We start from the raw sequence: 24,438 nt of genomic DNA, 5'->3' as shown, positions 1-24,438 counted from the left end.
CAAGAGCTCAGACCCCTGTGCCCATCCCCCAACTCCTTACCATATATAAAGCTGTACCCCATCTCTAATAAACGGAGGCTCTGACAAATGTAGCATGGCCTTCTTCTTCTCTCCTAGCCCATATCTTAGAGATAGTGCCTCTCCGGGACCCTGGAATAACTGAACTGCCAGACGGGTTACCAACCCTAGACTGGTGACCCGTCAAGGCAATTACAACACAGTGCTGTGACGATTCCCCAGAGTTCTGTTCACTGGTACTTGGTACTGCAGCTGTCAAACAGTGGCTTAGACATCCCTATATTTCCTTCTGCGGTAAGGAGACGGAGCCAGAGCGAGGGCTTTTCCGTCACCCACACTTGAGATGGTGAGTGAGCCTGGACTGGTAGCACCATTCTTGACATGAAGGAGCTACTTAAGCACAAATTGGATTAGCAGGGCAGGATTAGGGTCTGCTGGGAAGCAGTCCACACTCAAACGCTTATCTCTGGAAACTCCTATTGTTTTCAGGATCAGTACACTCTGTGGAGAACCAGGCAAGTGAAGTAGTCAGTCGACTAGCAAAACGAATAAATAAATAAATAAATAAATAAATAAATAAATAAGATGCAAAATGATATGTTTACATGTCAATAATGCTCAAGAAGATGAATTATATCATAGTTCAGCATGGCAAAACTGTAACCAGATCATCAGAAATAAAGCTTTAATACAGATTTTCTTAGAAATAAATTCACTAAAAATGGGAGCTCAGCTGTACATGGAGGCGCACGTCTGTAGGGATAGCAGCAGGGTCAGGAGTTTAAGATTACTGTCAGACTAGCCTGGGGCTACATGAAATCCTACCTAGAAATAAACTCTATTCTTTCCACCAAGAAGAAAAATATTCAAATAAGAAAAATGATTAAGAAATAACTTCAGATTCAGTGGTGGCACACTCCTTAAATTCCAACATTCAGGATGTAGACGGAACATGCAGACCTTTGTGAGTTGGAGCCTAGCCTGGTCTCCACAGAGTTCCAAGCCGTTGAGGCTACATAGTGATACTCCAACTCAAAACAAGTGTCTGGCAACCCATTTCTGGGACCCTCTCACCCTGCAGCAGGAACTTTGCTTGCTTGCCTGAGAGAGAGAGAAAGAGAGACAGAGACAGAGAGGGGGGGGAAACAAGGCAGAAAAATACAGTTGGCAGAAAGCCCTGCATGTATGAAGCCCTAGATTTGATTCTAACACTGCTAGGTAAACAAACGAAATCCAAGTCTAATCCACCTGCCTTCAGTTTGGGGGTGACGGAGAAGTACACAGTAAGGGTATGTTTAGCGAGGTCTATCGGGAATGTACCTTCATTCTGATAATGGATTTGACAAAAATCTAACAGCTTCGTGAAGGGACTGGGTTTTTAGATTCAGATGACTGGATAACAATATCCTCGGGATAAATCGTGAGCACGGCCCTCAGGATGCCTCAGTTTCCCTGTCTGTACCAGGAATGTGAGTGCAGCGCCTCTTTGAGCTGTTGTGCAATTGACAGTGTCTGGTATTGTGTCAGCACCGCTTAAATATTGGTTAAACAAACTCAAACTGAGGCTGCCGGTGACGGCTTGTGCAGCACGTGACTCTAACCTCTTTAACAGCTCCACAGCAAACTTGTTAGATCTTCATACGGCTCGCTTGTCAAACGCGTAGATGATTTGAGTGTCAGATGATGGAACCAGAATCCAAAGCAGCCCTGAGATGCTAGCAGTGAAGTGCCGTGCACGAGACGGAGCTAAAACCCCTTTTGTGCTTTTGCTGTGTCTGTGACAAAGTAGGTTGACAACAGATACGGAAGGAAAGTTGAGGTACAACATCAGTGGGGAACAAGGTAACGGGGCGCTAAAATGGGCGGACACGGCAGCCACAGCGGCAATGGACGATAGAGGAGTAGTCCACTCACTCACATTCTACTTTTTATGAGGTCCAGGATCCCGGTCAGTTACACCCACAGTGGGTGAGGCTTCCACGCTCCCCATGACCCTCCACAGTCAGACCCAGAAACTCATTTCCAAACTGGCTCTAGTCCGGTCAAGCTGACCGATCTAACCATCACATCTAGAAAGAATTTTAACAACAAAACAAACAATATCCAAACCTGTGCTGGCTTGCCAGGCCTTTCTATGGTTTTTTTTTTGTTTTGTTTTCTGATTTTTTTCAAGACAGGGTTTCTCTGTGTGTAGCCCAAGTCATCCTGGAACTCACACTGTAGACTAGGCTGGCCTCCAACTCAAGAGATCCACTTGCCTCTGCCTCCTGGTATTAAAGGTCTGCACCACCACCAACTTGGGTTTCTGTAGCTTTTTAAAGGGAGCTCTAGTTTACTCTTAAACTCCACCAGTGAAAAACTACGGCTAGCAATCAATGCACTATTCAACTTTAATGAGAGAACGGAGTGTCCAAATAAAGACACCACCAGGTGTTATCTTAGTCATCCACAAGCCTGAGGACCTGGCTTTAAACCCCAGCTGTCAGTCAACTAAGAACCACCCACATTCCAGAGTCAGTGCTCCTCCCCCACACACCCATATCCACCCCCATGCTGCCTTCAGTGACTCAGCCACAACAGCCCCACCTTCATTAAAGACCAATACCACACTTTCCACCTTCTCCCTAGCTGTCTTCCCCTCTGTGCACGCTCCATACCCCCATACAGCCTGCCATCATGACCTGGTCTTTAGCCGTCTCTATCCTGCTCAGAGGAAGCCATTTTGCACCCCTCCCGCTCCCCAATAAATCTCTTGGATGAGGTCTGCTGTGGGATGTGATTTTTTTTTTTTTAGTATCTCTTGGCCCACATCTCAAAGATACTCTTTGGCTGCAAACCCTTTCACCAGCACTCTTGTGAAAAGCAGAGTGTGGTGACAGGTTTGTAATCCCGGCACTGAGGATGTTACGCCCAGATCATGGAGTCCCTCCAAAACCAAACCAACTAGGAGACCAAGTCCTGTATGTAAAAGCAAAGATCCTTTATTCTTACACAAGTTCATGAACCATGAATATGTCTCACATGACAAGATCAGAGAACCCCCGAGCTCAGTTGGGGTTGGGTTTTTATATTAGCAAAGGTAGGGGTGAGGGATTTCTAAGGTTCAGGACCCCGACTGGCTGACATTTGTCCAGGAGTGTCCTGGTGAAAAGCGATGGGTGTGTGCAGGCAGGTGATCCTGTCTATGATGATTGGAACATGCGGAATTTCCTTTGGATGACCTGTTCCTGGGTGGTGCCTAGGTAGTCTCAGTTTGTGATCTTTCTTGGAACCAGGTATTGCCTCAGGGTAAACTACAGAGATTCAGGCCTCTGTTGAGTCCTACAAGGAGACAGAGATGGGCAGATCCCTGGGACTCCCTTACCAGCCAGCCTCTCTTTGTTTGCTAGCCAAGAAACTGTCTCAGAAAACCAGGAGGAGCGTACCTGAGGAAGGACACTCAAGGTTTGATGTCTGGTATCAACACACATGTGCACAAGCAAGCATGCATGAAGCTGGGCATAAAAGCACATGCCTTCAACCCCAGCATGGGTCTGTGAGTTTGAGGCTAGCCTGGCCAGTATAAGTTCCAGGACACCCAGGGCTACATAGTGAGATCTTGTCTCAAATAGCAAACATACCCACACATCATATCACATCACACACACACACACACACACACACACACACACACACACACACGCACGCACACACAGGCATGCACACATTTATACAAAAAAATATAAACGCACCCTGCATGAACATGGGAGTCAAGATGGCAACTGTGGCTTGCTCACCCCCTCAGGTTTCTAACTGGTAGCTCAACTGTTGCTATCTAGGCAGACAATGGCTGAACGCACAGATACACAAGCAGATGTAAGGCAGGAAGGAGACATACTTTCCTGAGAGGGACAGAAAAGATCCTCAGGCAGGTCTCAGAGGACAGCCTCAAGACTGGAGAAGAAATATAATTGGAACTTTATCCAGGCTTCCAGGGGCTACTGGGCTGCTCTGCTGAAATAAACATCCCTCCCCTATCGCAATTGCTACAGGCCTTATCTGACCCATTTCCTGTAGGAACTCAAGCTACTTGCAGGCACTTTATCTGCTTTTCTCCCATAATAATCCCCAGCCCTGACAAAAGGAGATATTGTCATCTCCATGGGTTAGATAAGAAATAGAGGCAAAGAAGTACAGAGAATTGCCTGAGGTTACACAGGACTGGAATTACAACCTGGTATCTAATCTGAGCGCACACTACGTGAGTTTTGGGAGGAGTATACTGGAATCACAGTATAGTCTTTAAAAAAAAAAAAAGTCTAGACTATTTACTTGAATCTCTAGGAGAAAGATTAATTGTATTAATTATACACCAAAGACATTGAGTAGACGCTTTAGATTCTACATGTTTATTCTAATCTTTTTCTAAAGACTTGGGAAGTTTGGATTTCATCATTAAGAAGATATGGGAAATTAACTCTTTTTTTTAATTAAGGCAAATATTTGTTTGCTAGACTCTCCAAGGAAAGTAATTATTCTGGAAAGCAGTACAGTTCAGACAGGCTCCTTCAGATCACGGGGAGTAAGAAGCTACCCAGACAGCAGGAGTCCAGATGGCCTAGGGACTCAATGGGTAAACAAAGGGTGGAGAAAGCATGTTTTTAACCAAAGCATTTGCATGCATACATAAATTATTATTATACAGATTTACATATTTTACCTAATTATCAAACAAATGCAAATTCATTACTTAAAATCTTGAAAATAAGGCGGCTGTGGTGGTGCACGCCTTTAATCCCAGGATTTGGAAAGCAGAGGCAGGTAGATTTCTGAGGCCAGCCTGGTCTACAGAATGGGTTCCAGGACAGCCAGGGCAACATAGAAAAAAGCTGTCTCTAAATAAATAAATAAATAGAAAGTTCAGCTGGAGAGGTGGCTCAGCAGTTAAGAGCACTGGCTTCACTTCCAGAGGTCCTAGGTTAAGTTCCCAGCACCCACATGGTGGCTAATAAGTTCCAAAAGATCTGATGCCCTCCTTCTGGTCTCTGTGGATACTGCACGCACATAGTGCAGACAAACATGCAGGCAAAACACATTATTAAAAAAAAATAAAAATAAACAAACCAAAAGTGTCTACTATTCAACTACCAGGTAAGAAACCTCTATGCCTGGTCTGGTGTTGTAATTCTTGTAATCCCAGGGCTTGGGGGGCTGAGGCAGAAGGATTGCAAGCTTGAAGTCAGCTTGGGAAATAGTTAGAACCTGTCTTATAAGTTTTAAAATTAAAACCAGTTTTGTTTTAATGAGGGAAGATCAGAAACAGCCCCATCTACCTGTTTATAAACTAGTCAGGCCAGAAGCCACAAGCAGCTCTGAGTTCTGTGAGCTCCTTAAGTAAGTAGGAGAAATAATCACTCATCAGTGGAAAACCACCTTATGTGTTCTTGGCCATCTGTCTTAGACAACCTAAGACCAAAATTCAATATAAAGGGCTGGAGAGATGGCTTAGAGGTTAAGAGCACTGGGTGCTCTTTCAGAGGTCCTGAGTTCAATTTCCACCAACCACATGGTGACTCACAGCCATCTATAATGAGATCTGGTGCCTTCTTCTGGCAGGCAGGGATACGTGCAGGCAAGCAGAACACTGTGTATATAATAAACAAATCTTTTTAAAAAAAAGAAAAAGAAAAGGAAGGAAGGAAAAAAGAAAGGAAGGAAGGAAGGAAGGAAGGAAGGAAGGAAGGAAGGAAGGAAAGAAGGAAATTCCTAAGCCAAGCGATGTTACACCTTTGATCCTCAGGAGGCGAAGGCAGGTAGATTTCTGAGTTTGGGAACAGTTTGGTTTACAGAGCAAGTTCCAGAACAGCCAGGACTGTACAGAGAGATTCTGTCTCTAAATAAATTAATAAATAAAATAACTTTTTTAAAAAGGAAGAAGAAATAAATTTCTTCATCGTATTCAGTTGGTTTGAGAATCTTTTACCATGATTCTAGAAACATCTAATTTACATAGGTCAACCAATATCACAGAGCAAAATAGATTACCTCTCTATTCATACACACACCAGTCACAGATACTAAATGTCAAGGTTTCGAGATATATTTTGATGAATGTGTCCCTCCTTTCAGATAAGACATGTAAGAGAGAGCCAGAACCAAATACCCTAACCATCAAGGAAGGCTGAGGTTGACACTTTGTCAACAGCGAATGATGTTAGTTCAAGAGCCCCGAATTCCAGCCCATCACCCCTCCCTCCAGTACCTTTTTGTTTTCGGCCACCCCATCCTCGCAGTCCAGCACCGCACAATCCACTTTCAGGGATGGAATCTTCTTGATTTTCTTCTCGTCATTCCCAGGCACATACAGCACTGCCCTTCGAGGGATATATTTGTGACTGGACAAGGAGCTATATCCAGGCCTGCAGATACTGGCCACGGTGGATGCCTTCCTGAAAGAGAAGTTTCTAGGCTTAGTTCAAAATGGAATTCTGCACTTTATATGGGTGCTGGAGAGAAGGCTCAGCAGCTAAGAGCACTGGCCGCTCTTCCAGAGATCCCGGGTTTAATTCCCAGCACCTACACAGCAGCGCACAGCTGCCTGTAAGTCCAGTTCCAGGGGATCTAAAATCAATGCACATAAAATAAAGCTAAATTTTAAAAAAGAAATAAATTTGTGAATGAACTCTTCACTTATCCATTTATTCATTTTGGCTTTTTAAAAATATTTAAAATTTAAAATTATGTGTATATGGTGGTAGAAGGGGGTAACATGTATGCATATAAGTAATACGGGTGCCTGAGGAGGCCGAAAGAGGTCTCTGGGGTCCCCTGAAGCTGAAAGAGGCTGTGAGCCACCAGAGTTGATGCTAGGAACTGAATTCAGGCCTGTGCAGGAGCTGTATGCGCCATTTCTCCTTCCCTATTTTGGCTTTTTTGTTTGTTTTCAAGACAAAGTCCCACTATGTAGCTCTGGATATCCTAAAACTCACTACATAGCTCAGGCTGGCTTTGAACTCACAAAGATTCACCTGCCTCTGCCTCCGAAGCGAGCGCAGGGATTAAAGGTGTGTGCCAACGCCCCCATCTAATTGTTTGGCTTTTTGAGGTGGGTCTTGTTAAACAGCCTTGGCTCATCACTGTGGTGCCCAGGCTGACCTCAAACTCAGGGCAAAGCCTGGGGAATCTGAGTCACATACTTACTGTATGTTTAGATTCACATACTCGGTTTTTAATATCAAGAATAAGAAACCGTACAAAGAAACAGGAAAATAAGGCCCTGTGTGAAGAAAAAGCAAGCCAGTAGAAGCCAGTCCTGAAAAATTCCTGATGGCAGTACCATTAGGTACAACTATCATGCTCTGAGGTTTTTGCTGTTGTTTTGTTTTTCCTTGGCAAGCCCTTGTTCTAGAACAAGGGATCAAAACACAGACCCTAATATTAGGAGAACATGGCCCTGTTATGGTCTACCCTGAGTCCATCAGGCAGTGTGCAGATCGTTATAAACTTATACACAGCTAAGGCATGACCGAGAAGCCCACTTAAGGCCTTCAGTGGATTCCAGAATTCTAGGGCCCAGCACAGCGGTCATGCCTAGAACCCCAGTATTCAAGAGACTGAAACAGGGTTACAGATGCAGTTCAGTGTTTACCTTAGACTGATTCCCAACAATGCATGAACAAGACATGGTAGTTTACCCCTACAATCCTACCACCTAGGAGGTGATATCATCTTGAACTGATCACATATGGCTACATAAGAGGCCAGTCAGGCTTAGAGATTGAAGGAGGTGTGAAGGAGGAGTGGGGAAGAGGCGGAGAGAAGAGGAAGCAAATGGCAACCAAGACAGGGAGGTCTTGAGTTTGAATCCAGCCTAGGACACACACACACACACACACACACACACACACACACACAAAACACCTCAAAACAGAAACAACAAACTGGGTTCTAGAGTTCCAAAATATTTAAACCTGCAAGACTTTGCAATCATGCCTCCCCATAATTCTAGCACTAGAGTGGCAAAGACAGAAGCATCCCTAGAACTTGCTAGCCAGCTAATCTAGTAAAATCTGTGAGCTTCAAGTTCAGTAAGAGACCACCTCTCAAAAAATAAAGCAGAGGGCACCCAAGAAGGCCCTGACCTCCAAGCCCCACCACGTACAAACAAGGTTCACCTCTTACTCTCAGAGTTAAGGTAGCACTGCGATTTAAGGTAGCTCTGTGATTTAAGGTAGCACTGTGCTTTTCAACACAACTGTGGGGGAAGGAGGCAAAGAAAGGCAAGGAAAGTCAGAAGCTGTTGGTCCAGGGTCCAAACTTGTGACTAAAAGATGGATAAATCCTGAAGCCTATACTAGCAATATATCATATACTTCCAACTTATTAAGAGAGTGGATTTTAATTATTCTCATCAAATATGCGTTAGCTATGAGAAGTAATGGATGTGCCGATTATTTAAGGAGTAATTGCATAATGCCTATCTACATCAGAACATTATGGTGTACACTTTCAATCTACAGTATCATCAATTTTGCTTCAATAAAGCTGAAAAATATTTATCAAGATATCTAATGTTAAATGAAGAAACATCTTAATTATAAGTTATTATTTATTTATTTATTTATTTATTTATTATCTCTGTGTGTGTGAGTGTGGGAGGGCACAGGCATAGAAGGAAAACTTTCTGGAGGCGTTTTTCTCCTTCTACCTTTATGTAGTTCTGGAGATCAAACTCAGGCCATAGGGCTCACCCAGCAAACCCTTTATCCCCTGAGCCATCTCTCTGGCCCCCTGGGCTGGTGTTTTTAAATGGAAGATAAAAAACATTATAAATGCATCGTATCTTAACTTAGTAAAATATCCAATGAGAAATACCTAGAAGGAAGTTCCATGAAATCTGATTAGGGATGGCTCTGAACTGTAGAGGCAATGGGGCTATTACTTTCTGCCTGCGCCGGGTCTCCCTTATCGTAAACATTTGTCAGAAAGGATGCCACACTCTTTTCTCATTCCTTTTGTAACTGGCTGAGGACAAACTAACAAAAGCATTCCAAGAGTTCAGAACAGCAGTAAAACGTAGTAGAAAACATAAAGCCAAATGATTTGAAATTCTATTTATTCTAATGTCCTGACTGACAGAGGCTGAAGGAAAACCAAACATCAGGACGCGTACATCAAGTACAGAAGGGACCTCCTGCTGCATCCTTGTCTAGGTCCTGAAGACACTGCATTCAACCCCACAGTAACCCTTACCAGGTACCTGGTCTAGGTCGCTGCGGCATGGAAAGGCCCCAGGGCTACAGTACACTAAGCCTTGTGGGTGGAAAGGTGTCCCCAAAGCTACAGCAGGTCCAGAGAGGGCTGTCCACTAGAATGGCCTGTGAAACTGGACCAGGAAGGCTCAAGGCTGGAATACAATGGGGACAGGGAGGGGGTGGGGGAGCGGGCAGGACATGTTTGAAATAAAAAATGCAGAAATATCTGAGTTTCAGGTTCTATTGTGGACTCTATGATCTCTAGGGGCCTCAGAACACAGCAGTCTTGGTTCCACAGAGGACAGAGGTTCCTGCAAGTCTCCTCCTCCATCCCTCCTGGCTACTCCCAAATCTGTCCGGTGTGTGAGCTGTGTTCAGCGTGAGGACTGCTATGACCATAACTGCAATAGGTGACAAGATCAAACTTTATCTCCCACGCTTGGAGTTACGGCCTCTTCACAGTCAACATGTCAATGTATTCAAGCAATATGCAAAGCAAGAGTTGAAAATAATGTGGGAGCCTTATGGTGAGTTCTCTCCACTGAGCGACCCTTTTTGGAGGTGACATATCAAAGGGAGGCCCCTCCTGGCCTGCCTGACTCATCTGCTCTCCTCCCTCCCCTTACCTAGTTACCTGTTTCTGTATCTAGGACCCAGGGGTAGGGGGCTCTCAACCTAAGAATCAACAAAACCACTATGGATGGGAGCTTTTACAGACTTATCAGATTCAGTCAGGGATGTCCGTGCACACCTGTAGCCCAAGCATGGTCCATGCTCAGCCAACCTGGATGGGCTACACGAAGACCCTGTCTTCATAACAACATAACAAAAATCATCAACTTGGGGGCTGAGCGTGATGAAGCACACATTTAATCCCAGCACACAGGAGGAAGGTAGATTTCAGTGAGTCCCAAAGCAACCCGGTCTACATGGAGAGTTCCAGACCAGCCAGAGCTACAAGTGAGGCTCTGTCTCCAAAAACAAAACAAAACAAAAGGGTGGTGATGACAACAGAGGCAATCCCAGCACTCGGAAGGCAGAGGCAGGCGGATCTCTGACTTCAAAGCCAGCCTGGCCTACAGAGTTAGGACAGCCAGAGCTGTTAGATAGAAAAACACTGTCTTTAAAAAATTAAAAACAAAAACAAAAACCAACAAACCTGTCCAAATAAATCTCCTTTGGAGGAACTCCCAACTCTACTTCATACTGGCTAATTCTGGAATTCCTTTGGAGGCAAAGTCAAGCATCTGCCTTCACCCTGGAGTTCCCAGAGTTACAGACAAGTGGAGTTCCGAGCTGTCTCCTGCACAGACAATGACATCATCGGTGCAGGGTGAGACTGGCTTCCGGCTTTTCCTGAGGTCCCTTCTCGGTTCTAACGTACAGTTAAGTGCGCACGCAGGCTAGGACTAGCACTTCCCACTGTGTGGAAGCTGCCCTGATATAAGGGCTTCTGTTCAACAAATTGAGCCACAGATGAAGGGAAGGCACGTGCCTATGATCCCAGCTCCTAGAAGGAAAAAGGAGGAACATTGCCACTTCAGTGCTGGCCTATGCTACGTAGTAAGTTTCAGGCAAATCAGAGTCATATAACAAAGCACTGTCTCAAAATAATAATAAAAAAAAATAGGGTGGAGGGGGCCTGGGGAGACAGCTCAGCCTATAGAGTGCGAATCTCACAGTCACAAGAAGCTGAGTTTAAAATACCACGCATGGAGGTACACCCTTGCCACCCCAGTGCTAGGGAAGCGGGGACCAAAGAGTTCCTGGGAATCACTGTCCATCCAGCGCAGCCTACTTGATGAGCACCAGGTCTGGACCCGTTTCCAAGGAGACGGACGGCATTCCTGAGAACAGCATCCAAGGTTGTCTTCTAGCTTCCGTGTTTGTGCAACACACACGCACATGCATCCACACACATACTACACATAAAAACCAAAAGAGGGCGTGGAGCCCGGGGGGGTAGAACATTTGCCTAGTGTATTCAAGGCTCCAGTCTCATGCCTAGCACTGAAGAGAAACAAAAAAAGCTGAGTTCTCCTCTTGTCCGGCCATAGACAAAGGTACTGAAGGATCTGTGTGTTAAGTGACGGTAAGAGCCCATCAGTCGGTGCGTCTTTCCTACCCTCCAAGTGACAGCAAAGCTCACCTATTAATTTCCGCTTGGCTTAAGCTATTAATAGCCAGGTATCTACGCCAGCATCTATAATTGAGGCCTCGCTTATGTTCTCACTCTGCTAAGTTCTCAAGTGCCCACCAGAGATTCCATGCCTCCTTTGAAAAGCTGTTTTGGTTACTATGGCAACAGTGCACAGACCAGGGGGAGTGTTCCAAGGATGGAAGAGCCACACGACAGCTATCTGTCCTCCTACGGGCAGACAAGGCCCTTCTCAAGATGTGTATATAAGCTGCAGATCAATGTGTGACTGGTTCAGAAAAGCTGAGAAAATATTTCTAATATAAACCCCTCCCCGGGAACAAAAGAGTACCTCTCTAAGCTCCATTAGGGCCAAAATGAAGCAAGTCTTGTGTCCAAAGCAGACACATACAGGGTGCCAGTGGGAGACCCACATGGGTTCCCTCCTAATGCATGGCCCACGGGCCCTGCCTGGAGGCCTCTCTGGTAAGGCACGTGCCAAGCAGGAGCTGGAGGGCTGTGTTTCCCTGCTGCTCTACTCTGGTCTGTCAGGGAAGCCCCTAGGAAAGCAGGGTGAAGAGAAGAAGCAACAACCAGCAGCAGCATACTTTACGTGACGCGTGGTCTCACTATGTAATCCCGGCCGGCCTCAAAGTCATGTGGACCCTTCTACGTGCGGAGATTACAGGCATGAGTTCTCAAACCTGAGGAATCGCCACACTGCTTTCCAGAGTGGTTGCACAAGAATGGATGAAGAAAGTATGGAATATATACATATTAGAGTACTACTCAGCAGTAAAAAACAAGAACTTCTTGAAGTTTGCGTACAAATGGATGGAAATAGAAAACACTATCCTGAGTGAGGTAAGCCAGACCCAAAAAGAGGAACATGGGATGTACTCACTCATATTTGGTTTCTAGCCATAATTAAAGGACAGTGAGCTTATAATTTGCAATCCTAGAGAAGCTAAATAAGAAGGTGAATCCAAAGACAAACATATAGGCATCCCCCTGAATATTAACCTTCATCAGGCGATGAAAGGAGACAGAGACAGAGACCCAAATTGGAGCACCGGACAGAAATCTCAAGGTCCAAATCAGGAGCAGAAGGAGGGGGAGCACGAGCAAGGAACTCAGGACCGCGAGGGGTACACCCACATTCTGAGACAATGGGGATGTTCTTTCGGGAATTCACCAAGGCCAGCTGGCCTGAGTCTGAAAAAGCATGGGATAAAACCGGACTTGCTGAACATAGCGGACAATGAGGACTACAGAGAACTCAAGAACAAGGGCAAGGGGTTTTTGATCCTACTGCACGTGCTGGCTTTGGGGGGGCCTGGGCGGTTTGGATGCTCAACTTACTAGACCTGGATGGAGGTGGGTGGTCCTTGGACTTCCCACAGGTCAGGGAGCCCTGATGGCTCTACGGGCTGATGGGGGAGAGGGACTTGATCGGGGGGCGGGGGGGGGGGAGGTGGGGGGTGGTGGCGGGGAGGAGGCGGAAATCCTCAATAAATAAATAAATTAAAAAATAAATAAATAAACACAGCCTGTCATAGGCCAGCCCTCCTTAAGTCAGGGCTATGGGCTGCACCATCATGGCGACCTTTCAGAGTACCTCATGGTCTCCCAGGGAGTCCGTCAGGTGTGGCCACCAAGCTCTAGGTGTCCAGGTGAGAGCATGGATTGGAAAAAGCGGCAAGCCAGAAAAACAGGGAAAGCCCCACACAACTGCACTGATCTTGAGTGGATCCCATGGAGACCAGGCTAAAGCATTGATCATTTCCATAGTGGCTCAACATCGGGGAGCTTGGTAGCGCCTCTGAGGGCAAAGAGGGTCACACTAGAGATACGATGGGCATCCTGGCCTAGAGACATCCTCCAGGTAAGGCTAGGCAGAGAACAGGAAGCCCTCTGCCCAGGGGTGGGGCCAGTCCTCCATGTTACTGGGCTGGGAGAGAGCTGCCAGGCCATGGTAGACTGCAACCTCTGACCAACAGGTACTCCCAGCCAGAAAGGACAACTCAGGTTGGTCTCAAACTCAGTAGGCAGCCAAGGGTGACCTTAAACTTCTAATCCTCCTGCCTCTGCCTTCCAAGCACTTGGACCACGCTGTGTGCCGCCATGCCCTGTTTATATACAGCGCTTGAGATGGAACCCGGGTCTTCCCGAGTACCGAGCAAGCAGTCCGCCAACTAAGCTACGGCAGCCCAGACTGATCCTATCACAGTTTTACAGAGTTCAAAGGCTGGTATATGTGTCAAATTAATGCCTCCCCGTGACTGGTTTCTTTGATAGAGAGAAATAATGAAGGCAGAATTCTTTTTCACTCCAGAAAGGGGCGAAAATGGTCCTGCAATATTGAGAAAATGGTTCTTCCACTTAAAAAACAAATAATTATAAAAACTGTCGTGAAGCTGATCTTGGTTAGTGAAATCTCTGGTTCCTTTCGGATTCCTCAAAAATTCCTTTCAAGTGTCAATCTCAATGAAAAAGAGGCCAAAAAGCTACATAGTTTTGAATTTTGATCTCTTCGCTGGCCACAGTCCCTAGAGAATTCTGGCCTGTAGATTTTTGGGAGGGTATAATACTGTGCACTCACTCCCTCTGCCTCCCTCTCTCTCCCTCTGCCTCCCCCTCTCTCTCTGAACAACTTTTTAGAAAGAATAGAGCCTGAGTCTAGTTGCCAGACCCACACCACACACACACACACACACACACACACACACACACACACACACACACACACACACGGAAGCCGCGAATACAAGCTGAGATCTCAAATCACGCGATATAGCTTTGATTGTGTGGGACCCACAATAAGATTAAGGCTGTTTCTTCCTTCATAATTATTCAGAGCTATGTGTGATGAAAATTAAAATGAAATGAAACATATGGTTGTGAATAAGAGGTATCTTTATAATATAAAGAGACTTTGTTTTGTCTTCAGTGTTTAGTAGACTACAGGAACTCACTTTCTCCATCTCTGTCTAAGGCAAGGTCTCCTGGAACCTGCTCTAATTTTAAGAACAGTTAAGGGTGTGTGTGTGTGTCCATTCAGAATGTGATAATGGAGTCTGTAATGTTATCCTGCATCTTGTCTAATACTGACCCTATCTTCCTTTGGAGTGGCTAATGAAAGGCTAAGAGGTAGTTACCTAAGAAGTACTGTGGGTGACAAGGCTAGACCCTGGAGGTTGGGAAGCCTTTGCTGATTTTCTCTTTTCCTTTCAGACAGAGTCTCCTGTAGCACAGGGTGGCCTCAAACTCTTTAGCTGAGGATGACCTTGAACTCCTGGTCCTCCTGGCCACCACCCCAGTGCTGAGATTATAGGCTCGGGCTATCATTCCAGGTTTATGTGACAGTCCTTTCTGCTTATGAGGCAAGCATTCCGGCTGAGCTACATGCCCTGGCCTTACTGCTCATTCTCACGGTACCAAAGTCCCCTCTCCCAGCGTTGTAGAAACTGAAGCAGAGCACAGAGGAGACCGTGAGCCACAAAGGAAGAAGCATGAAATACCTACTTAGGACCACACTGCTTCCAGCTCCTGCCTGCCTGATAAAGTTCACAAGTATTTCAGTGTCTCCCCGTCCTGTTTTTCCATCAAGGCCTCCTCTTTCCTGTTTCTTTGGTGTCTTTCATCTCTCTTGCCGACTTCATAATCTCAACCAGCAACTGGATCATCAAGATGGAGGTGTTTCAATGACCAACTGTCTCTCCAAATTAGTCTCACTCTGGCCCCAGGTCCCGGTGAGTTTAGCTCCTTTTAAGTCCGGCACGAATGGATCTATAACCCAATCCCTCAGCCATGAGGAACCCTGCAGAATGCCAAAACCATCATGGGCAACCATTCCCAGGTATTTCCATTAGATCTCTGGATGCTACTACTACAAGTCTCAGCTGCCAAAGGATCCCCTGCTAGGGCATGGACACAATTTGCAAATCAAGCAAGGAGTTAGGCACTATTGTGCAAGCCTGTACTCCCACCACCAAGGAAGCGCAAAGCCAGTCTGAGCTCCATAGGGCAGTATGGAGTCCTTGTCTCTAGCAGTCAAACAAACATGCAATCGAGCAACCTTTTACATGTGTCTTCCCTGACATCTGACATTTTAAAGAAAAACAGAGCCAAGACATACAACCTACCATAGCTTAGGCAGATTCCTAACAAAACCAACAGACTTCCAATGACAGCCCAAGGGGCCAGAAGAGTGGAGATAATATTCAATTATAAAATACCAATATTTGCACAGTAGTTCCCACTAATTAAGAAAGAAAGATAGACACTGTTTGTTATAAACACCACCGGGTCCGGAACAAGCCTGAGAGCTCACCACAGAGCAACACCAAGCAAGCCCTTGAGACAGAACAGCTTCGCAAAGCGGGTCGTCAGGACAGCTGAGAGCCTGCGTTTTTTTGTCACGCGGCTCTTAATCCTCGTTATGGCACCGACATTTTAATCATTTGTTCTGAGCGTCTTCCTCAAACAATTAGCACTAATGAATGACCAGAATACCTTGGATCACATATGTCTAATTGCAGTCGAGAGCCCTTCTTGTCTGCATTTCAATTTACCTCGGGGATAATGTTTGTTAATTGTGTTTCTTTATGTGGCAAGGAAGAGAAAGGCTTCTCAGGCGAAAAGGAACCGAGTGTTCCCTCTCTTCCTTTGTTCCCACAAGAAGCTAAAGTCACTTCAAGAGGCACTTAATCCCATCATCCGCGGTTACAATTGCCTTGCAGCATCAATCAAAAGGAATCTCAAGTAAAATGATGCAGCTATATTGTGTAATTAAAAGCAATTCAGGTAGTTATTACTGGGGCCCTTTACAGGTCCAAATACTTAAAATGGCCCTGCAGGGATCTGAAACACCCAAGTGTTTTAAATTTGGTCAGCAACATTCTCTCCCTAGACAGGGAAAAATATGCAAGGGGAAAAAAAGGGGGGGGGGATCAAAATCAAAACAAAAAGCCCACTAACTATATCTTCTTATCTTCTATTGTGAACTGTAAAGAAAAAGAGGGAAGAAAAGAATCAAAGACAAAATACCCACAACTCCCAACTACGAAATAAAACAAACTGGTCAGGAAGGAATGAAACAAAGAAATGTGATGTTTTCCAAATCAAACAGCCGTCTGCACCCAACTTCAGTACTCAGGAAGAAAACATGAACGATGCAAGCTGAGTCTCCTCAACGGGAGCATACAACACAGGCTTGATAGGTGAAAGTAGAAACGACCTCAAAATTCAAGTTTATTAAAAAGAGAGAGCAAATTTCTGGTGTATCCATGCCTACTTACAAAAGCAAGAGGGTGACAAACTTTTTCTTTTTTTTTTTTTTAACTTAGCATAGAGTTCTAAACAGATTCAGGTGATTTCCAAAAATAAATTAAACCTAAGCATTTAGATTTCTTATTTGGTTCATAGCCAATGAGAGCCACCCTATTGACAGAGGTGGAAAACGGGGCGTAATTCTCTGGCTTTAATGCTGGACTAAGTTAAGATGCAGCTCAAGAGATATGAGGCAAGCTGCTGAAATAACCGTGGCTGTGCTGCAACAGTTTCCTCTTCTACATTTCAAAACTGGGAAAAAGAATGTCAGAGAAAATGCTAAGCAAGTACCTTTTGGGGCTGTTGAACAAAGCAGACACTGTCCAGAAAGACACAAGGAAGATCTTGGCAGAAGGCATTCTGGGAGCAGAGGACAGCCTGAAGGCTGCACTCCACTTCGCCAGGACACAGCCCTGTGCCTCACAGGGGAACCAATGAATGCAGCATCCTTAGGTACAATTAGCAGATACTGTAATCATGGCCTGAAAACTACTATGTGGAAACACGTGAGGGTCCAGCGGCAAGTGCACATGGAAGAATTTAAACACAGGATCACCCTCGTTTTCCAAATAAATTTTCCAGCAATGTAAGCCAGTGCAAATGCTGCTAACGAGTGTGAAGGCACCCCCCCCCCCAGAAGCTTAGCCTTTGGGCCTCTTTAATCCCAGCCCTATCCAGGCAGAAGCAGAGGCTCTCTGAGTTCCACATCAGCATGGTTGGTCTACACAGTGAGTTCCAGGCCAGGCAGGACTGGAGTAAGGGCCTTGTCTTGAAAGGAAAAAGAAAGCTCAGCCATACACAAATAACGTAAAATGATAGAACAGACTGATTGTGCTTCTATTTTTCATCTCCTTGCCATGCTTTCTCTGAGAACATGACAAAACATATTGCTAGGGACGCTGTTGGTCCGCCTGGTTTTGTGCTGAGCGCTAAGCATGTCCCACGGACTTAAGCCTACTAGTTAGTCTGCTGCGATGAGGCAGCCCTCAGGTTTCCTCTGGAATCAGGACAACCGGTTGCTGCTGCGTTTAGATGGCCCTTATTCTCTGGCAGGCTGGGGAGTGACACCCTCCCAGGAACGGGGACGAGACAGTGGGTGAGGGGAGAGCTGGTGGTCCCTCTGCCTCTCTCCGACCACACTTGCAGGGTAAATCACCTCATGCATGGACAGCGGTAAGACAGTGGTCCCAACTATAGGAACTGCTCCATTGTCTACACACACACACACCCCCACACACACACCGGTTGTACGCACTGGGGAGGAATCCCAGGAACAGGTCACAGTGACTTTTACCACCATGTCCACTGACGGGTGCCTTATCAGTATCACACACACACACGTTTTTCCTTTGTCACTCTGGCTCTCTGTGCCACCCTCTGTCCCCGATGCTCTCGGAGAACCCCTCAGGGAAGTGCCCATTACAGGCAGCCAGTAGCAGTCCCAGCGGAGACCGGGCCCTTCAATTCCTGCCATCGATCCAGCCGTGCGCATGCTGCTTAAACACTGCCGGATCAAGCAGGAGAGCAGGATGTGGAAATTCAGCTCTAATTCCTGTGATTACAATCTTCTGTCCCAAGCAGCCAACACCTCCAGGGATAGTCTACAGATTAAATAAATAAATAAATCTCAGTTTGAAAGTTGCAGAATCTATATACGCGCACCTTCCAGACACGGGTTACTTAACGAGCCTTCCACAGAATTTGTGTGGACCAGTGAACCAAAGCAAGGCCAGCACGCAGAATGCACAGGTCAGAGGGGAAAGGACCAAACAGTATCCAGGCATCAGCAAAGAAGTCGTACACCAGAGGCTCTGAGGGGATTTTCTGGCTGGAGACCTCTCCACACCTAAACCAATGAATCAGTGGGGCTTGCAGAACCTATCCCGTCTCAGCTTGTACGGGGGAGAGTTGAGCAGGAAAACTGGGTTTGGTTTGTTTGATTTGATTTGTTATTTTTTGGCAGAGTCTCTTAGATGATGACCTTGAACTTTGGGTCCACCTACCTCCTTCCTTTCTTCACCAACTATGAAAAATGGAATGAACGCTTCTGAATCAGACGGCTTCTGCAGGGATCACCATAGGCATGTGGGCAGAATGGTAGCCTTCCCGAAATGACCAAAGCTTAGAAAGAGATTTCAGTTCTGTCCTGTCAGGGGCCTCTTCAGGGAGTGCAGGTATCCTTCAAGCCATAGCTTCTAGGAGTATACAGGCAAGCATGCTCCTTAGACAGCAGGCAAGGTATGCAACACAAACATGACTCCATGTTGTCTTTTCTTCCCCATATTCCTGCTTTTTATTTTTATTTACTTTGTCTTGCTTTTTTTGAGATAGGATTTCTCTGTGTAGCCTGGCTACCCTGGAATACACTCTATAGACCAGGCTGGCTTCAAACTCAGGAGATCCACCTGCCTCTGCCTCTTGAGTACTGGGATTAAAGGAATGCACCACCACCACCCAGCCAGACTCTTTTTTTTTTTAATAACTTTATTTTATGTGCATTGGTGTAAAGGTGTCAGAAACTGGGGATACAGACAGTTGTGAGCTGCCATGTGGGTGCTGGGAATTGAACTCAGGTCCTCAGGAAGAGCAGCCAGTGCTCTTGACCACCGAGCCATCTCTCCAGTCCCCTCGGTTTTTTTTTTTCCAAATACCATTTGCTGATAACTTTTTCACCCCTTATTTACTGAGTATTCAAGTGTTGAAAATAGAAGTAACCCTATATTGTAAGAATTTAAGTTGGTGTTCTGATACAGGGTTTGCTCAGCATCACGCTTGAGGCCCCCCGATTCTGTTTGCAGCACTCCCAAGAAAACACAAGGTTTTAAGGTAGACATGATGGTGCATTCCTATACTTCAGCACACTGGACACCGAGATGAGCTACAGACAAGATCCTGTCTCAAAGTCCAAAAGAGACGAACCAAAAAAATGCCATAAATTCTGAGAATAATGTCTCTCTGTGCAGGGTGACGGTGGCACACGCCTTTAGTCGTAGTGGAGGCAGAAGGGTCTCTGAGTTCAAGGCCAGCCTGGTCTACAGAGTGAGTTCCAGGACAGCCAGGACTACACAGAGAAACCCTGTCTCAAAAACAACAAACAAACAAAAAAGTCAAATCTATCTTCCTCAAAGTTCAAAAAATTTAAATTTTATTCATGGGTCAGGCATGTGGTGTGTATCTTGTATCCTAGCACTCAGAAGGCAGAGAGATGGCCCAGGGGCCCAGGGAAGAGCACATCCTGCTCTCCCCGAGATCTGAGTTCAATTCCCAGCACCCGTACCAGGTAACCCCAGCTCCAGGGGGATCTCACACTTCTGATCTCTGTGGGCACCTGTATCATATGCACATACCCTCCACATATACATAATTAAAATAATAAATAAAATCATAAAAATAAAATTGCCTTCAAGGTTTACATCCTGTTCTAGGTCAGCCAGGGTGACATAGTAAGTTCCCATCTCAAACAAACAAACAATGTCTGTGTGTGTGTGTGTGTGTGTGTGTGTGTGTCGGTGTGTTGCTCTCTCTCTGAGTCTCTCTCTCTCTCTCTCTCTGAGTCTCTCTCTCTCTCTGCACATCTGTGTATGTGTATCTGTCTCTGTCTCTCTGTGTGTATATGTTAGTGTGTGTCTGTGTCTCTGCCTCTCTCTGTCTCTCTGTGTTTCTCCCTCATTCTTTATATGTCTCTGTGTGGTCTCTTTGTGTATGTGTCTCTCTCTCTCTGACTCTCTGTCTCTCCTTTGTGTATCTCTTCCTCTCTCTCTCTCTCTCTCTCTCTCTCTCTCTCTCTCTCTCTCTTGTGTGTGTGTGTGTGTGTAGATCAAAGGACAATGTTTAGAAGTTGGTTTTCTCCTCCTGACAAGTTAAACCCCAGGGTTAGAACTCACATCTAACAGGCTTGGCATCAGGCTCCTTTCCCACTGAGCCACCAAACCAGCCCACTTTTCTGGACTTTGTGGCAAATTCTGCACTCAAGGCTGGATAATCACAGCTGAGGGCCCAGTGCTTAGAGAATGCCTCGCACAAGGCCATGACCGACAGCTTGGTTCCCAGTCTCTCTCTGTCACCAATTCTCTCTCTCTCTCTCTCTCTCTCTCTCTCTCTCTCTCTCTCTCTCTCATCACATCAATTCACTGAGCCAGCAGCTTCAGTCTTTCACAGATTGAAACTGAGCAACTCCGAAGTCAACGTCTAATGTCTACTCTAAGCTTTTGGTTTTGGCTGTTCTTGTTCCGTGCATACATACAGTACAGAATCTGTTGAGTCTGGATGGCAGCTCTGCAGAGTTTCCTTACACTGACAAGTTTATCAGCATTGAGGTTTGTTGACTGACTGAATGACAGCACCTCTTGTGAATTATGAAAACAAATCAGGCATTCCCCCAAGAGAAATGTCACTTTTCAACAGCCCGGAAACCTTTAACATTCTCCCTGAAACATGTCACAACCACAACCTGCACAACTGAAGACAAATGAACACAAAATGCACACACAAACACACACACCGAAACATGATTTGATCAACACAACGAAGATGCAAGGAAACTATCCGAGGAATAACCAGTCAATCTACACGATTGATTTGTTCTTCTGAGGAGCCATTCATTTACTCCGTCCCTGGCGGAGCTGTTTCCGTGAATCATGAAGGTTTAGCTACTACGATAAAGGGAGATATTTCAATCAGGGAATACCCTTGACGGTTTAATTAAAGAATTTCTGCATCTCACTCACACAGCACTGCGCCTTAAATACTACAAGGCATTTATTTAAAATGTCCCAAAGGTAATTAAGCCCTTGATTAACAATAAAAATTTCTTCCTTAACTTCATTCTCAATTACCATGAAGCTCATTTTTCATTGCCTGAAACTCACAGCGTACAGTACTCAATGGATTCCACATGCATATAAATCCACAGAAGCCACACACACACAAACCCACTTTAAAAAGCATCCACACACACAGAAACCCTTTCAAACAGTCAGACTTAGCTAGGCTGCAGCTTGTCATCTTCGACTTAGAGCCTGACCACATCTAAGCTGTGATGCTCGCTCTGGTTAGGGAGAACCAAGGACTTGAACTCTAAGGGATTAAGTTTTTTGAGCTCAGGGAGGGAGAGGGGTTGATGAGTATTATCCTTGCCCATGGAGCCCCTCAAAGTCTGCCCCATAGAAGAAGAAAGACCCTTGAACCTTGTTCTAAGAGAAGGTTAGGGAAAGGGAAAGAATGGGCCAAAACAAAGTTCTGGAATCCAGTCAGCCTGCGAGTGGTTGAGGTTCAGATGCAGCTTATGAGTTGGACATGTTCGCGGGCCTGAGCTGAAGTTCAGGGCACAGCCCCGGCTTGGCTGTCAGGGGGTCCTGATCCCGTCTCCAGTTCACACACACACACATAACAGAACGTATCAAGACGACAGCACCCCTCACACACACACACACACACACACACACAACAGAACTTATCAAGATGACAGCACCCCCACCCCCATCCCCACAAAGCCCTGACCCCGTGTGAGGGTCTGGAACACAAGGTTAGCAGGACCAAGCACCTCGCCACACCTGGAAAACCAATGCACAGGCAATAGGACTTGTAATTGCCACCGGACCCCTCCCTCCTCTCCAGACCTGAACTGCTGGGGCTTTCTCTGGGAGCTTTTATCAACCCTAAATTGGTAATCTGTGCATATTCATCTACATCTAAAAAGAAAGGAATTTCAAAAGGGCCTTGACTTTCATTTTAATATTTGACTTTTTTGTTTGGTATTTGATTGACTCAACAGTGAGAACCCAGGAAAACACCTTGAACATCAAACGTTTAACATGGGGTCAAACAACCTTCCCGGCGCCTAGGATCCGCGGTGGGGCTTAAGGGCTTACGGGGCGGGGGAGGGAGCTTCAGGGTCCCAGAGGGGACTTCTCAGAGGCGTGGCTGTGAATTCAGCCTTGGGGGTGGGGTGGGGTGAAGAACAAATTCGTGAGGGAGCGGCTGCTGCGGGGTGAGGAACCCAGGTGGGGCCCATCACTTTCATCTCAATTAGCACCTCACGTCCTTTCTCTGCAAATGTTGCTCACACCTCTGAGACCTCTCTGTTTATTTCCTGCACGTGGGGAATTCCCAGGTATAAACACTAGTTGTTTAGCAAAACAGTGCCGCCCAGAACCCCCACATTTTCTATCAGCAAACCCCTTCCCTAGTTATCTCCTGATAAGATCTGTTTACACTTTTCAAACTATCTTAGCAATGTATGAAACCTAAGGAATTATCCTATTCCAAATGACAGTCTTCGTTTCAAAAGACCCTTTTAAGACAACAAATACGTTGAATAACCAATTAAATTACATTTTATGTTAACTACTATTTATTTAAGTACACACCACACTGGGGCAGTACCTGCACTACATTAAGGCAAACCAATCTAAATTCTCAGTAGTAGTTTTTCAGGTGTGTGCCGCTTCCCCTGGCTTTTTATTTATATACTGACATAATTACATAGAAGAAGGAATAATGATCTCTTATCATCACAGGGTTCATGTAGAGGAATTGGTAAGTGGGAACTGTCTATAAAGATGGTTAAACTTTAGGAATAAAATTGATAGTAGATACTTCTGAAATTAAATACCATCATCTGTCATTTTCAAAGAACTCTTTATTGAGGGCTCAGATAGCTCAGCATGTAAAGACGTTTGCCACCAAGCCTGACAACTTCAGCTCAATCTGAGACCCACAGGAAAGAACCCACACCTGCAGGTTATCCTCCTGCCTAACACACACACACGCACGCACACACACGCACAGCATTTAGTGAGTCCTTTACTCGCATCATCTCGATCTTTACAACAGTCCTATGAAGTTGGTACTGTTACTGTTGCCTGTTGTACGCATGGAGACACTGCTGATTGTATTCTGTAAGTTTTCTACCGGCCAGCCAGCTGCCACAGTGCAGAGCACATTCCTACTGGATGGAAGTGTGTCGCACTGCGCACCAACACACTAGCACGTTCTCGTGCACCGTGCAGAGAAACTTCAAACAAACAAGACCCAGGGCTGGGGTGATGAGGAACCTGAGTTAGATGGCCTGAAGGAACCCACGTGAAAAGCAAACAAAACAAAACAGCTGTGGCAAAGCACTTCTGTAATCCAAGCCTTCCTGACTTAGGATGAGCAGTAGAGACAGCAGAGACTCGGGTTTGCAGACTGGCCTGAAGACTCTGCCTCGACAAAGGGGAGAGGACAGACTCCCAAGGTTACGTACCGACCACCACGCACGGTGCGCACTGTGCACCAGTGTCTGCCACATTCTCTCTCTCCCTCTCTCTGTGTGTATGTGTGTGTGTCTGTCTGTTTGTCTGTCTCTGTCTCTCTCAAAAAGGTTCAGGCGAAGAACAGAGAGCAAACAGTGACTGTAGTTATAGCAATTATTTAGAACAAAACTTGGAAAACTTTTTATTTTAAGACCAGACAGGAGCTATTTTAGCTCCCTAGGGCCTGAGAGAAGAGTGTGCTGATTACAGAGAAGTATCGCCCGTAAGAGAGGAAGGATACAGATGTCCTTTATATATACATTTAGAAGTAAAATTGGTGCAATTTTTGGTAATATTCTATTAGAAAAAAATGAGAACTGGGCGATGGTGGCGCACGCCTTTCATCCCAGCACTCGGGAGGCAGAGGCAGGCGGATCTCTGTGAGTTCGAGACCAGCCTGGTCTACAGAGCTAGTTCCAGGACA

General features: G+C 45.7%; 1 protein-coding gene across 1 annotated transcript in view; it reads right to left on the bottom strand.

The window, feature by feature from the left end:
* Positions 1-24,438, bottom strand: part of Clybl (citrate lyase beta like) — a 217,099-nt gene that overhangs the window by 88,029 nt on the left and 104,632 nt on the right. The window contains exon 2 of the mRNA XM_005355696.2: positions 6,260-6,446. Coding sequence (XP_005355753.1) covers positions 6,260-6,446 — 187 coding nt within the window. The remainder of the gene's footprint in view (positions 1-6,259; positions 6,447-24,438) is intronic.

This window comes from Microtus ochrogaster, chromosome 17 (assembly GCF_000317375.1).
Source record: "Microtus ochrogaster isolate Prairie Vole_2 chromosome 17, MicOch1.0, whole genome shotgun sequence".
Classification (NCBI taxonomy): Eukaryota; Metazoa; Chordata; class Mammalia; order Rodentia; family Cricetidae; genus Microtus; species Microtus ochrogaster.
This window is presented reverse-complemented; position numbering and strand designations above follow the sequence as displayed.